Genomic DNA, 12,130 nt, shown 5'->3' with positions numbered 1-12,130 from the left:
GGTCTCACCGCTCCGTGCCCGCTTTTGTGTGGTCCCATGGGATTCGCGCGCCTCCCCCGCGGGCTGCTTCTCCATGGTCGGCGACTGGCCCAGGGAGGGGGGGAGGGGGTAGGGTCGGTCGCCGTCCGCCGCGCACGTCCCACACTGAGTGGTGTGTCGTAGTAACTTCTCCTATTTGTAGTGGTTCAACCTCCCATGTTCTTCTCACCCTCCACACATGAATGTCTCCTTCCTGCGCTCCCCAACCATCACCGGACCGGGGAGAAACACCAATTCCATCATGAAAAGTGTTACTATATGATTTAATTAATCTCATATAATTACAGGACAATCCTTCCTCGATTCTAATCCCTCATGCCGTTAGCAATCTCGCAAGTGGCAACCGTCCGACGCTCCCAACGTCCCCACGAACGGACGTGCCTCTTCATAGCGTCGGTTCCCCTTTCGTAAATCATGTAATCATCTGCCGGAAAGGCATCATGCTAGGCCTAGTCGGGAGGTGGTTGAGACAATGCAAGGCGGAGGACAGTCAGCGGGAGCGGCAGCGGCAATTTTCGATGACTGCTATCACTATGCTTGTGATTTTATCATCGAACATTGTAATAGAGAGGCAAATAAAGTAGCACATGAACTTGCTAGATTAGCTAGATTTTTTTCGACTTCGGTTTGGTTTGAGGAGCCTATTAGTGAAATTGTAACACTTCTCACAAACGATGTATTGGTTATTGCTAATGAATAAAATTTCATTTATTTCAAAAAAAGGCTTGTACGAGCAGCAAGAAAAAATTTCAAAAACGAAAAGAAAGATGGCTTGAGCCATGAATAGTGGGCTATCATATTTTGGGAGGCCTATTGCAAACAAAAAAATTATTTTATTTTTCAATTAGGTTTAGGTTTCTCAATTTTCTCTAGATCTGTGTTTGTTAGTTATTCCTAACATATTACTATGTGATGTCTGCACATTTTCTGTCAACATATATATGGATGCAATTTTAATTACTATATGTTGATTAAGCTTGAAAATGATATATATATTTTTCGAAACGGAGGCAAAAGTTTTGCCTCATTAATTAATTAAGAAGAAGATAATTGCCCAGTTAATTTATGAAAAACCGGGCGAAAACCAAGAAAATGATATGAATACTTTTAATTTTTGCACATATCTTATGGATTGCATTTATGACAATGTATGGCTTTGTTCACAACCGTGAGGTCTACACCGCCCCTTGGTGATTACCTTCATAGTGTTTTTAATTAACACAACATTTTACAAAGTACCATAAGAGTAAGGTGTACACTACTTAGTAGTGATTACCTCAAAGCAAAAATGAAAGTATGCATATTATGGCATGAAAATCTCTACTATTAAAGGAGGATCGAACGTCGTGATGGTTCGACCTCCCACGTTCTTCCTACGGTCTCTCCCCTGCTTAAAGAAAAAAGGCGACAGAAAAAAGAACAGCCACGAGCCCACGACCGCACGTCCCCACGATCCAATCACCCCGACCCCGTCGCCCCAATGGCCGTCTCTCCCGAGAGGCAAGAGAAATCGATCCAATCACCCCGACCCCGTCGCCGCCCAACGTCCATGGCCGTCTCTCCCGAGTGGCCAAGAGAAATCGACCCGCTTCCGCGGTTCTGCCCTACAGTCTTCGCGTCGTCCCGCGCCCAAGGGCGCTCTCCTCTACCCAATCCTCCTCCCTGTCGATTGTCTGTCGCCCCATCCATGGGCCTTTCGCCGTGCCCGTGATGCGCCGCGTCCGGGACCGGCACAGAGCCTGCACAGGGTGGTATGAGCGCAGCCAATGCCTCCTCTCCACCCGTCGCCGGTGAGGACTCTTAAGGATGGCTACTGATGACGGTTTGCCCCTCCCCTTGTCGTTCCTCTCTTGACCTCCTCTCTTTTTTCACCGCCGCTCCTCAATCTGTGATGACAAGGTCTCTTTTCATCCTACAGGCGAGGAGACCCATCAGAAGTGGTGCATGCGTGCGGCATGCCATTAGAGAAGAAAGGCTCATGTATGAAGAACGTTGGCACCAGCCTATGTGCCACCATCCGCATAGAAGACGAGGTAGTGTTACCAGATGCGTACACAGTTCATGTGAAGTAACCCCTCATTGCTTCGATGCTGATTCAGTGGATTACCAGTTCACCACCACCGCCATTGAAGGTGTGCAGAAATAGCGTTTTTTTTCTTTCTATTCTCCTCATTAGAGTTATTGTCCCTTCCTCTCGAGTCATGCAGATTCCAGACATGGCGGTTGTTTTGTTTGTTCAGATGCAGGTTCTCTTCTAGGCTTGGTGGTGAAGAAGCCAGCAACGTTGGTGCGCTGCAGCCTGCAGGTCATAGATGTGAAGAAGCAAGCACGAGGCCATGCGGTCTAGCAGCAGGACACAGTATTTCTCAATCCTAAATCCCGCTCTCCTTTCTTTATTTTTTTGTTGCTTCATCTAGGTTGGGGATTGGGAGCAATTAGAAAATGTAGATCAGTGTAGGAATTACACTTGCTTGATCGCTTTGTGTAGATTTGTTAATGTACCAACTAGAACGAGTAAATTATGTGATGTATCTCATCTGGAGGGAGCACATATTTGGAGGCCACACGAGAACAGACAACATCTCTCCCTCTCACACATTAACAATATTTATAGAGATGATAGAAAGACGTCATGCAGACATTTGACCAACAGGCTGAGCAGAACAGTAACAAATGCAAGCATCAGTTGATTCAGTTCTAAGCAACGGAAAAACTACATAAAAAGGGGGACTGCCATCTACATCCTTCCTGAAACTGAAATCAACAAAAACCAGTGCACACATGTCTTAGGGGAGCATGGTCTTGTCAAACCTCAGGATGGAAGAAAAATTACTTCTGTTCCAAGATGATAGCTCGGCCGGTGTAAAAAGATTTGGATCAAATCACTCCATTTTAAAATGTAATCTACCTAAAATCAAACAGATACGAGCCCTGATTCTGAACTATGGGAGGGTAAATTAACACTTACACATAGATATTGATTGATTTAGGACATAACCCCATCTCTCCCATACCCTCTTTCTCTCACTTGTTTTTCCTCTCTTAACCACAGCATGAAGGAGGCTAGGACTGAGTGCAGGCCTGTGACTAGGATCAATAGCAGGAGACAACGTCACATCGTGGATGTAATTAATACAAATTTGACCAAAGGATTTATTGTTGTTTGGCAGACGGGGACTTGTTCATCTTTGTTGTAGCACGGTGCCTTGTTCCAGATATTGTATATGTCTTTTTATGTATCCTTTGTTTGTTCTGAATTTGGCTGCTTTCATGCAGATCAAGTTGTCATGGAGGACAAAAAGAGGGGTGCATTGCAATCTATATTTTTCACTACTAAATGTGTGACACAATCTGTTGAGAAACACATTGAGGTATGCGTAGTATACTTCAGGTAACTAACCACTGCATTTGTTTCGTCAATTATTTCCTTTTTATTCAGTGAATTAAATGTACTTTGGTTAAAAAGTGTGAGTTGAATGTCTAAGTATGCAAAGTTCTCCCATTGGGTTGCCACTACAACGAAATAAACATGTAAATGACTGTTAAACATACTCTATTTTCATTATTGAAAGCCAATGTTTCTGCCGGTCACAGAGCTATATATTAATGAGTTATTATGTTGATGCACACTGCATTCAGTTTACTGAGCTTGTTTCTTTTTTCTGACCGGATTCAGTTTTAATGTAATTGGATGGTGAAGAAAACTAGCAAGTTGCATAGGAGTAATTCATAGGTGCACCCGCGTGGAATAATAATTTTCCAAATGTCAAACAGTTTTAGAAACACTATACATATAAATATCCGAATCATCTGTGCCCTTGTAAAATTTCGTGGAAAAATGATTTGGGAGGATGAGGTTAGGAGGTAGTATGCTTGGGCAAGAGGAAGAGGTTGCTTTAGTATTGACCACGAAGTGCTCTGGTAGTGTCGTAGCGGCCAGCCGGCCACTCGCTCTCCAAATCCTGCAGCTGCGCATGGGCCCGATGGGCTCCACGATCACCACAGCTGCCTCATGGGCTTACCGCTGGCAGTACCGAACCCTCACCAGATTGACCCCACAATCGACCATCGCCCTCATCTCATTATTGCGGTCGTCCTCCCTCTCCCATATTTGGCAATTTTATTCTCTATCATATCCAAACTTAACAGTTAGTTATGCTACAATAGGTGTCTTATTTATGCAATTACATCTCTTTTTATGCGAGCATGATTATTTTCCTTCTGCATAAATATGGCAGTTCATTTTCCTTTTTCCTTATACAAATGTATATACCAATATCATGATTTGTGATGCAATAGGCTACAATTTTCTAATGTTAATCTGTGGGTTATAAACTTACAATATATTAGTATTTCAGTATATGCTCATTTCATCTGGAGGTACAATCTCAACTTCTTGAAGCAACATACAGTACCGGAGGGTGTAACTTTTGGACATTTACGTCAAAACCTTGGAGATGATGGATGCTCGGTGACTAGCTCTGCATGCCTTCTATGGGGTTCAAAATTACTTTATGATGTTCATCCTGCTAGGCTGCAGGGTCATAGTGCTTCCAGTATTTTTAATTTTGAATCATATAGTCAATCAATCAGTCATGGATCAGATGGTTTAATAAGTTTTTTTGCATTTCATATGGTAGTGATCGACAGAGGCTCTTTTGGTCCAATCAGTGAGAGATCAAATAGCTTGAGCTTGCCATACACAAAGCAATGTAACTAGAATAGTCTTTATTTTTCAATCAGTTTCCCAGTTATATTTCTTCTAGAATTCAATTTTTTACTTTGTGATTCATTGGCTTTTTGTTAGATGATACACGCTTCCAACTACAGTGCAGACGCTCCAAAAATCAGGCTACATGCCAGCTGCAAACAAATATAATAAAGTTGTTTGGGTGGATCTGTTGTGGTGCTGCTTAGGTGGATCTAATCAAGACAACTATTGATCGTCTTCCATTTCAACAGCAGCAATGTGGGGTGTCACATGTGGAGTAGGAGGTGTAAGAGAAGATGGAGAAGGTGATTATTCTCGCATTACATTGAGTGTTGAGTGCGGGGTATATGGAAATATTTGAATTGAAGACGATCCGGTACCTGAGATAAATGATCGAGGAGACGCATGACTTGAATAAAAATATTTGTGAGAATATGAAATGAGGAAATTACTATTTCTGACCGAGTCTTAATCTGAAGACGACATTTCGATGATGCTTGCATTCACGAATTGAAGAAACTCCTGTCTATGATGCTTGCTTTCACGAATTGAAGAAACTCCTGTCGAATACCTTTGTTGGTTGCAATTATCGTTCAAATATCATCATTTGAAAAGTAGCAACGCATGTTCTATTCTCAGAAAAAACATACTCCCTCCATCCATATATACAGGGCCTAATGTGTTTTTCGAGTCTGCTTTGACTATTGATAAGGTTAATAGTATATGAGATGTATAATATGAAAATTATATCATTGAAAACTCGTTTCAAATACAAATTTGACGGTATGCTTTGTGTAATTTGCTGTCATATATTACCATATATTATTGCTTTAACATGTGGTCAACGTTAGCCTCGACAAACACATTAGGCCCTATGCATAGGAATAGAGGGAGTATTTTATTCCGTCTAAAAATATATTTTTATCTCATGGCAACGCACGGGCATCCAACTAGTAGCCATAAGAGTGTCTACGCCACTTGGTGTGGTTACCTCTATGTGGTCTACAAAATAAAGATATACGCCATGTTATGGTGATTATTTTTGAGAAAAGTCCACATTTCAACTCCGAACTAACCACTTGGTTTAACTTATAACCCTGAACTTTCAAACACATGTGAAGGAACGAAGAGCAGAAGCACGAGGAACCTTTTTGTTGTTGTTGGTAGGAACCATATTTGTTACGGTTGTGCTCGAGCCAAGAACACTCTGCAGGTTTCTACAAATGATATGTATAGCAAGAGGACGTTCAGGGACAGGTGCATCGTCCTCTGAATCTCTTTTGGTCAGAATCTTCAGTGGGACATAAAACTGGGAGGAAGCCGAACCCCTCTCGTTTCGTCATGCTTTTAACAGGAACTCTCCGTTTTGACGCAATCTCCTGGTTTTTTAAATAAAAATCGTTGAGCACCCGAGCAGTAGCACCACTTATACCAATCCTAAAAGATTATAATGAAAAGAAATGAAAAACCGCGCCCACCGCGCGCCCTTCATACAGATACAATAGCATCCTTCTTCCCAGCCAACTAATAGTGAGAATCCTGGTAAAGATCCAGCAAAAGCTAGGTTTTGCAAGCACTAAACTGAATCTCTCTGCCAGCATGTGGAAACAAGTTGACAATCGTCAAGCACTACACAATACACCAATGCTGTTCTTGCTCCAAGAGAGAGTAAGATTACTTGCCAGATTGTACGAGGGTGTGATAAAATTTCATTTCAGTAACCCATACTCTAATAACATAACAAAGTAGTAGGCAGAAGAAGCATGTTCCAGCTGCAGTCAGAGAGAGATATGGTGTTATTGCAGCATCCACTTCCCCAGACTGTTGTAGCAAAACTTCAACCTGATAGCGTATCTTGAAAATTACAGAAACCTCTCCTTCGTAGCTAGAATAGCATAAGGGACTAGCCTACAGATTGACATTTTGTAAGTATCAAACAAATGCTATATGTGCACACACACACACACACAAATCAGCAATTAAACATCTCGTGCATGTGTATAACTGGAAAAACAATTAAGTTTCCCACACAAGCAAGTGTTTCTAGCCCAGCTTAGGCAGAACAAAGCCACAATTGCATAGGGTAACACCGTAGGAGTAGTTTCAGCAGATGCCAGCTCCCTCGGTCAGTAATATTTTTAAATCCTCCCGCAGAAATATTCCACGGTGCACTATTTTTGCATCCAAGAACTTCTTTTGCAGTTTTAACAGGGGTAACTTCATAAGTTACTGGAATCATTACAGAGGAACTTTAGACTAGAAATAGAGCAGACTTGTGCGGAAGACAATGCAATCTTTAGGCATCAACGCCATCTACAAAATGAGCACAAGACAGTGCAATCTTCAGGCATCAACCCTGTGTATGGGTCTGAAGGGCAACCACTGAGAAATCATGGACATGTTTATGGGCATGGATGTAGTCCTGAATTCAAACCGAGCATGTCGAGAAGCTCTGTTTTCCACTTGTAGCAGCCTATATTGATAAGCCACCATTTCACTGCGGTAGTGATTATATACTTCAAATTCCATCTTATCTAGCACCTTTGCATTCAATACAAAGAACCTGGCAAATTCAACCTGTCTCCTATAGCCCTGGAATGACTTAAACACCACTTTTTTGAGATGGGACTCAAGGCATTCGATTGGATGCAGTGGGTCATACTGAGGCTCATTTTCCTCATGCATCTCATAGTGTTTATGAAACTGCGAAACGGGAAGGAGAGGCAATATGTTAAAGCTGTTGCTAACTAGACTGCTATAGTATGTCAAACAAATCAAACATTTAAAGAAGGCAAAGATGAGTACTCACAATAATACAGAGCTTTTCCAAACAGGGGAACCACCTAAGGATGTTAAGAACTGCAAGCAATTTATCTCCAGAAGGCTTGAGAGCCAAAACCTTCAAGGTGTGCATCGAGTTTGTGGAGCTGACAGAGCTTATTCCCTGAAGAAAACAAACAATGGACATAAAACAAAATTAACTGCATGTAGGAATGCCGAATGCAAGATTCCAAGATGACGCTGTTGCAACCTGGAAGAGCAGGAGCTTGGAAACGACAACCAGGAAAGGACCCAATATCTTCAGATTAGGCGCACTAATCACCCTGACAGTGACACAATCGTCTCGGTTACAATCAGTTAATAGCAACCTTAGAAGGCAGGGAGCATCTTCGATGACCAATTCCGCTTTTTCACTAGAGCTATGACGGAAGATGATGGTCGTAATAGTAGGCGAGCTAACACGGAGGCAACCCGCAGCACGAACTTCGGCCATGTATAAGCTCTCCAAGGCATGGCAGCCAGAGAGCAGTCTGTGCAAGACATGCTCTGAGATGGAAATGTAAAACAGGGTGAGCTTCTTGAGGAGGGGAAAATTCATGCACGGCTCGATCTTTTCAGAGAGATCGCAATGGCTGATCTTGGCAACGAGGATGGTGGATGCAGAGTGGAGCACTGTTTCCAGCAGCGGGGAGTTGGCGTGGCTGATATCGAGCTCCTGGAGGTTGGCGAGGGCTCGGGATTGAAACCACTCCTGCGCCCAGAAAAAGAGGAACCCGGAGCGGGGGCAGTTTATGTACAATCGGCGGGTAGGGCCTGGGTGTCGGGAGAGTATCTCTGAGATGGCGGCGCGGGGGACAACGGATGTGAGGGCGGGGACGCCGGGGAAGCACCGAGGTGGACGGTTGCGGACCTCGAGGTTGAGAGGCGCGGAGAGCCACAGGTGGCGCCAACGGCGGGAGAGGGCCTGGGTGCGGCCGCCGTCCTTGGTGGGGAGGAGGGAGATGACGGTGCCGAGGATGTCGTCGGGGAGCCTGCTGATGAAATCGCCGGCGGTCTCGTCGCAGTCGCTGTTCCTAGCCCACTTCCCCGCGGTCCCATGGGATTCGGGCGCCGGTGCTGCAGCCGCCGCCGCCGCCGCCCATGCTGCCGCTTCCTTCTCCATGGCCGGCGACTAGCGAGACCGAAGATTTGGGGTCAATACTTCGCTCGCCGCTCCACGCCACCAGTCACCCACCACTCGCGGCTTCGCTCCTACATCGGCACGCTCGCTCGTCGCGGCTGGGGAATGGAGTGGGAGGGTCGGAACCGGGACGGGGAGCTAGGGTTGGCCGCCGCCCGCCGCGACGGAGAGGCTCATTGGGTTTGGACGTTTGGGGAACGGGGGCTTTTAATTTGGAGAAGAACTTGGTCAGGCGCGGCGTCAAACCGAATTTCGATTAATATTTTTTTATTATTGAAACGGAAAACCGAATTTCGATTAGACAAAGTATCTTCAGCAATCTCCAGGTTTGTATTGATGCAGTGACTTTTTTTTAACTAGCAAAAATGCCCGTGCGTTGCAACGGGAGAAAAGAAATTGTCCCTCATCCACACCCCGATGACATCAAAATATCACTTGAAATCTTTCACGGTGCCACACCACAAACAACATGATAAGTGGTGTTGCACAAAAATATGAAGGTGGTATGATTTTTGAAGTGTAAGGACATGCATGCCAAATGTTCAAGGTTACATCAACATCGATATTCTTTAAAAAAAATCTTTATGGGCAAAATTTCAAAGAATATGGAAATCAACACCAAGGCACTGGTTTACAAAAGCTCGAATCAACAGTTTAGTGTACATCATCATATGGGGTATGGTTATGGTGCACTGTTAAATATAGAGGATGCTTATGTGCCTGTTGTAACCTTCAGCATATAATAGCTTGTAGGAATCACCACCCCCTATGGCTCCAAAAATAGTTTTTATTGAAGTATCAAACTATCATATCTATGGGGTAGGAAACATATACAATAGGCATTTTTAAAATACCCCATGTAAAGAAGACATTGGTTAAGGTTTGGGCGCCCACCTGAATTTTTTTATCGAATGAAAAAGGAGAAAAAGGGTGGGAAGGGAGGATCAAACCTGGGTCTCCAAGGTGGAAGGGAGATGCTCTATCCGATGGCCTGCTTGACTCCTTATGTTATGTGGCCGGGTTGAACATAATTGAATCAAAGGCGACGGTCGCTTTGTGGATGGAAAAATGATTCATTTCTTCCTCACTTATGGGTGGCACGGTGAGTAATTTATGACAACTTTACAGGTAGTTTCAAGATGGAAGGACAGACAGAAACACTAATCCCTTTATTATTAGGTACATATAGCAAATATGACCTTGCGTTGCAAGAAAGAAAGATATCGCACTCCTCTAGCCAATAAACATCCACATCGATTTTTTTCTAAAACATGACACTGGTTTGGGAGAGTTAATCTAAAGCTTATATGTGGTTCTCAACCTTTTCCTGCTTCCTTTCTCCTTCGCCGGAATCCGGTGAGTTCTTAGCCTGAAGCTTATTGTTTTTGCTCCATTCAATTCCACCTTTTTAGGATCTTTCGTAGCAAGAAAAGTTTAGTTTACGATCGAGAATCGTCTATTTAGGAAAAAAATGTTCAATTCGGAATTCGGTCACTCTATAAATTTACATCGTCGATACAAAAAATTGTGATGTCTGTGAAAGAACAGATTATAATCTTCCTAAAAAAGGCGAGGTGCAAAGTGAGTAAAAGAATTGTCTTCTAACTAATTGTACAGTCGTGTATGTAGTGTAACCAGGGCTGTTTACAGTCGAAATTTCAGAGAGATTGAATTTCAGTCAATGTTTCTGCTCCTTTCCTATGAACTACTCCCTCCGTCACGAAACAAATGTAAGGCGTTTTTTTATACTATGATAGTGTCAAAAAATGTCTTACATTTTGGGACGGAGGGAGTACAATATTTAATTTATTTCCAAAATTACAGTCACATGAATATAAGCATATGGCTTACTAACTTGGAACGGTTGCCATCAGAGTGCAAGTGTGCCAGCTCGGTACAATCAAATAATCACAGTGTACCAATGTGAGAAGGGTCAAGGGAGCAAAAGGAGTTCAATATAGGACACTGAGAACACGTTAGCAGAATAAACCATTTTTTGGAACGCCATGAACAGTCGCACATAATTCCAACGGATGAGCACCACAAAATATTCTAATCGGTGGTTCTAGCACGCTCCAGTAGCTTCTTCCAGTCTGTGCATCTAACAACAACAAATGATTAAAAAAGAAGCAATAGCCAAATGCCCACCGAGCGCCCACTGCGTGCCCCTTCTAAGCTTATCCATCCACATCGCTATTCCTCCTCAGTCCACAGCGCCGCTCCGCCTCCATCTTCCTCCTCCTGCAACCTCACCACCAAGCGCTACTCCTCCCCTCTTCTCCATCCATCCACCTCACCACCAGCGCTGCTCTCCTCTTCTCTATACAGCGCGTCCACTACCGGCTTGGCGCGCGTTTGCCCTACCCCCAAGTTCTCTCCTCCTACCACGCATGGCCGTGCTCCACCCCACCAGCCGCCCGTGCTCTGCCGATGATGAACTCCAGTCCTGGAGTGCGTGGCCTCGGTGGCTGGCTACAGCCACTTACCGGCACCCGGCTGCCAAAGGTGGGGCGGAGCTTTGGTGTGTGCGTTTACTGCTGCGGCTGGGGCGGCGGTGGCCTGCTCGTCGGCGCATAGGGGCCTGGGGTGGAGTCCCCATGCCGTGGTGGTGGAGCTCGTGCCCGTGAGTGGCTGGTGACTATGGGGGGCTGTGGTGCTGGTTTGCAGTGGCGGCTCGGTTGCTCGCCAGATCTAGCGGCTGGCCAGCACATGCAGGAGCTGGCTGGGCCTGTGGCGGAGGCGGCCTGGTGGTGCTGCTCGTCTGCCGATGGCCCAAGAATTCTGTGGCCGCTCGGGTGAAGGCCCCCAGTTTTCTCTTCTCGTTAGCTCTTCTATGTACCATCGCCATATCTTCAGACTTCCCTTCTTCCCTCCATCTCTCTTCTCTTCCCCGTGCTTCTTTTCTCTAAGAGCTCTCTCTCTGTCTTCTATTTTTTGCAGAGAGATGGCCATGGCCGCCCGATGCCCAAGCACCGCCGGCGTCCAGACCCCATCCACGCTATCCCCATCTCGCCGGAGACCTGCACCAAGTCCCATCCAGCGTCCGCACCACCACCTTCGGCCCCTGCCCCGCAGCTCTGCAGCCCGAGCGCTTCAGCCACCTCCCAAAGCAGAGGAGAGGAGCTCCCTGCCACGAGCCTTTCCAGTGCCGGCAAACCAGCAGGCCGACCCGCCCCCTACTCCGCCAAGCTTCACCATCGCTGGGATGCCCCCTCCTCCCCTTCCCCGCTTGGATCTGGCAGGCGCCGGGGCGGTGGCGTCGTCCCCGTGATGTCGCGCAAACATGAAACGTTTTTCCAGAGTGCCACTTAAACAGGGACTGCGGGCTTATTTCAAAGAAATAGAGGGGCTTTTGCGCAAAAACGCCAACGACGTACGGGCAGAAGCACTCCGTGCTTTATTAGTAGGGAAAGATATAT

General features: G+C 45.3%; 3 protein-coding genes across 12 annotated transcripts; 2 read left to right on the top strand and 1 right to left on the bottom strand.

Annotated features, from left to right (window-relative positions):
* The first annotated feature begins 1,445 nt into the window (after positions 1 to 1,445).
* Positions 1,446 to 5,215, top strand: LOC119314731. 10 transcript variants are annotated; one of them, XR_005152436.1, is made up of 7 exons: positions 1,450 to 1,861; positions 1,958 to 2,171; positions 2,280 to 2,398; positions 3,092 to 3,164; positions 3,316 to 3,410; positions 4,398 to 4,751; positions 4,847 to 5,215. XR_005152436.1 is itself a non-coding variant. In XM_037589424.1 (6 exons), exons 2-6 carry the CDS (start codon positions 2,127 to 2,129, stop codon positions 4,680 to 4,682), a joined length of 429 nt encoding a protein of 142 aa, XP_037445321.1. In that variant the 5' UTR covers positions 1,449 to 1,861; positions 1,958 to 2,126; the 3' UTR covers positions 4,683 to 5,215. The 10 variants fall into 10 exon arrangements, 2 of the variants coding, with proteins under 2 accessions (XP_037445321.1, XP_037445319.1); XR_005152432.1 differs by having other exon boundaries at positions 3,316 to 3,430; XR_005152438.1 differs by having other exon boundaries at positions 1,446 to 1,861; positions 2,280 to 3,430; positions 4,398 to 4,510; positions 4,680 to 4,751.
* A 1,530-nt stretch (positions 5,216 to 6,745) lies between these two features.
* LOC119314729 (putative FBD-associated F-box protein At3g50710) lies at positions 6,746 to 8,884 on the bottom strand. The gene is made up of 3 exons (XM_037589420.1): positions 7,782 to 8,884; positions 7,560 to 7,694; positions 6,746 to 7,453 (listed from the first exon to the last, which is right to left on the bottom strand). Exons 1-3 carry the CDS (start codon positions 8,691 to 8,693, stop codon positions 7,094 to 7,096), a joined length of 1,407 nt encoding a protein of 468 aa, XP_037445317.1. The 5' UTR covers positions 8,694 to 8,884; the 3' UTR covers positions 6,746 to 7,093.
* Positions 8,885 to 11,174: 2,290 nt separating this feature from the next.
* Positions 11,175 to 12,089, top strand: LOC119318892 (protein diaphanous homolog 1-like). Its single transcript, XM_037593452.1, has 2 exons — positions 11,175 to 11,546; positions 11,652 to 12,089. The coding sequence occupies exons 1-2, from the start codon at positions 11,479 to 11,481 to the stop codon at positions 11,980 to 11,982; spliced, it is 399 nt and encodes a 132-aa protein (XP_037449349.1). The 5' UTR covers positions 11,175 to 11,478; the 3' UTR covers positions 11,983 to 12,089.
* The last annotated feature ends 41 nt before the right edge of the window (positions 12,090 to 12,130 follow it).

Source organism: Triticum dicoccoides, chromosome 6A (assembly GCF_002162155.2).
Source record: "Triticum dicoccoides isolate Atlit2015 ecotype Zavitan chromosome 6A, WEW_v2.0, whole genome shotgun sequence".
NCBI classification, from domain to species: Eukaryota; Viridiplantae; Streptophyta; class Magnoliopsida; order Poales; family Poaceae; genus Triticum; species Triticum dicoccoides.
Note: the sequence above shows the minus strand (reverse complement) of the source record. Positions and strands in the feature narration are given on the sequence as shown.

What these genes read in the sequence shown, in the direction of transcription:
- LOC119314731 (XM_037589422.1), top strand. Translation starts at nt 2,127, where the DNA reads ATGCTGATTCAGTGGATTACCAGTTCACCACCACCGCCATTGAAG. An exon ending in CGGTCTAGCAGCAGGACACA is followed by an intron (nt 2,399 to 3,315) that starts GTATTTCTCAAT and finishes GCTTTCATGCAG; the next exon opens with ATCAAGTTGTCATGGAGGAC. An exon ending in CTTGCCATACACAAAGCAAT is followed by an intron (nt 4,752 to 4,846) that starts GTAACTAGAATA and finishes GCTTTTTGTTAG; the next exon opens with ATGATACACGCTTCCAACTA.
- LOC119314729 (XM_037589420.1), bottom strand. Translation starts at nt 8,693, where the DNA reads ATGGAGAAGGAAGCGGCAGCATGGGCGGCGGCGGCGGCGGCTGCAGCA. An exon ending in CCAAGCTCCTGCTCTTCCAG is followed by an intron (nt 7,695 to 7,781) that starts GTTGCAACAGCG and finishes TGTTTTCTTCAG; the next exon opens with GGAATAAGCTCTGTCAGCTC. An exon ending in TGGAAAAGCTCTGTATTATT is followed by an intron (nt 7,454 to 7,559) that starts GTGAGTACTCAT and finishes CCCGTTTCGCAG; the next exon opens with TTTCATAAACACTATGAGAT.
- LOC119318892 (XM_037593452.1), top strand. Translation starts at nt 11,479, where the DNA reads ATGGCCCAAGAATTCTGTGGCCGCTCGGGTGAAGGCCCCCAGTTTTCT. An exon ending in CTTCTCGTTAGCTCTTCTAT is followed by an intron (nt 11,547 to 11,651) that starts GTACCATCGCCA and finishes TATTTTTTGCAG; the next exon opens with AGAGATGGCCATGGCCGCCC.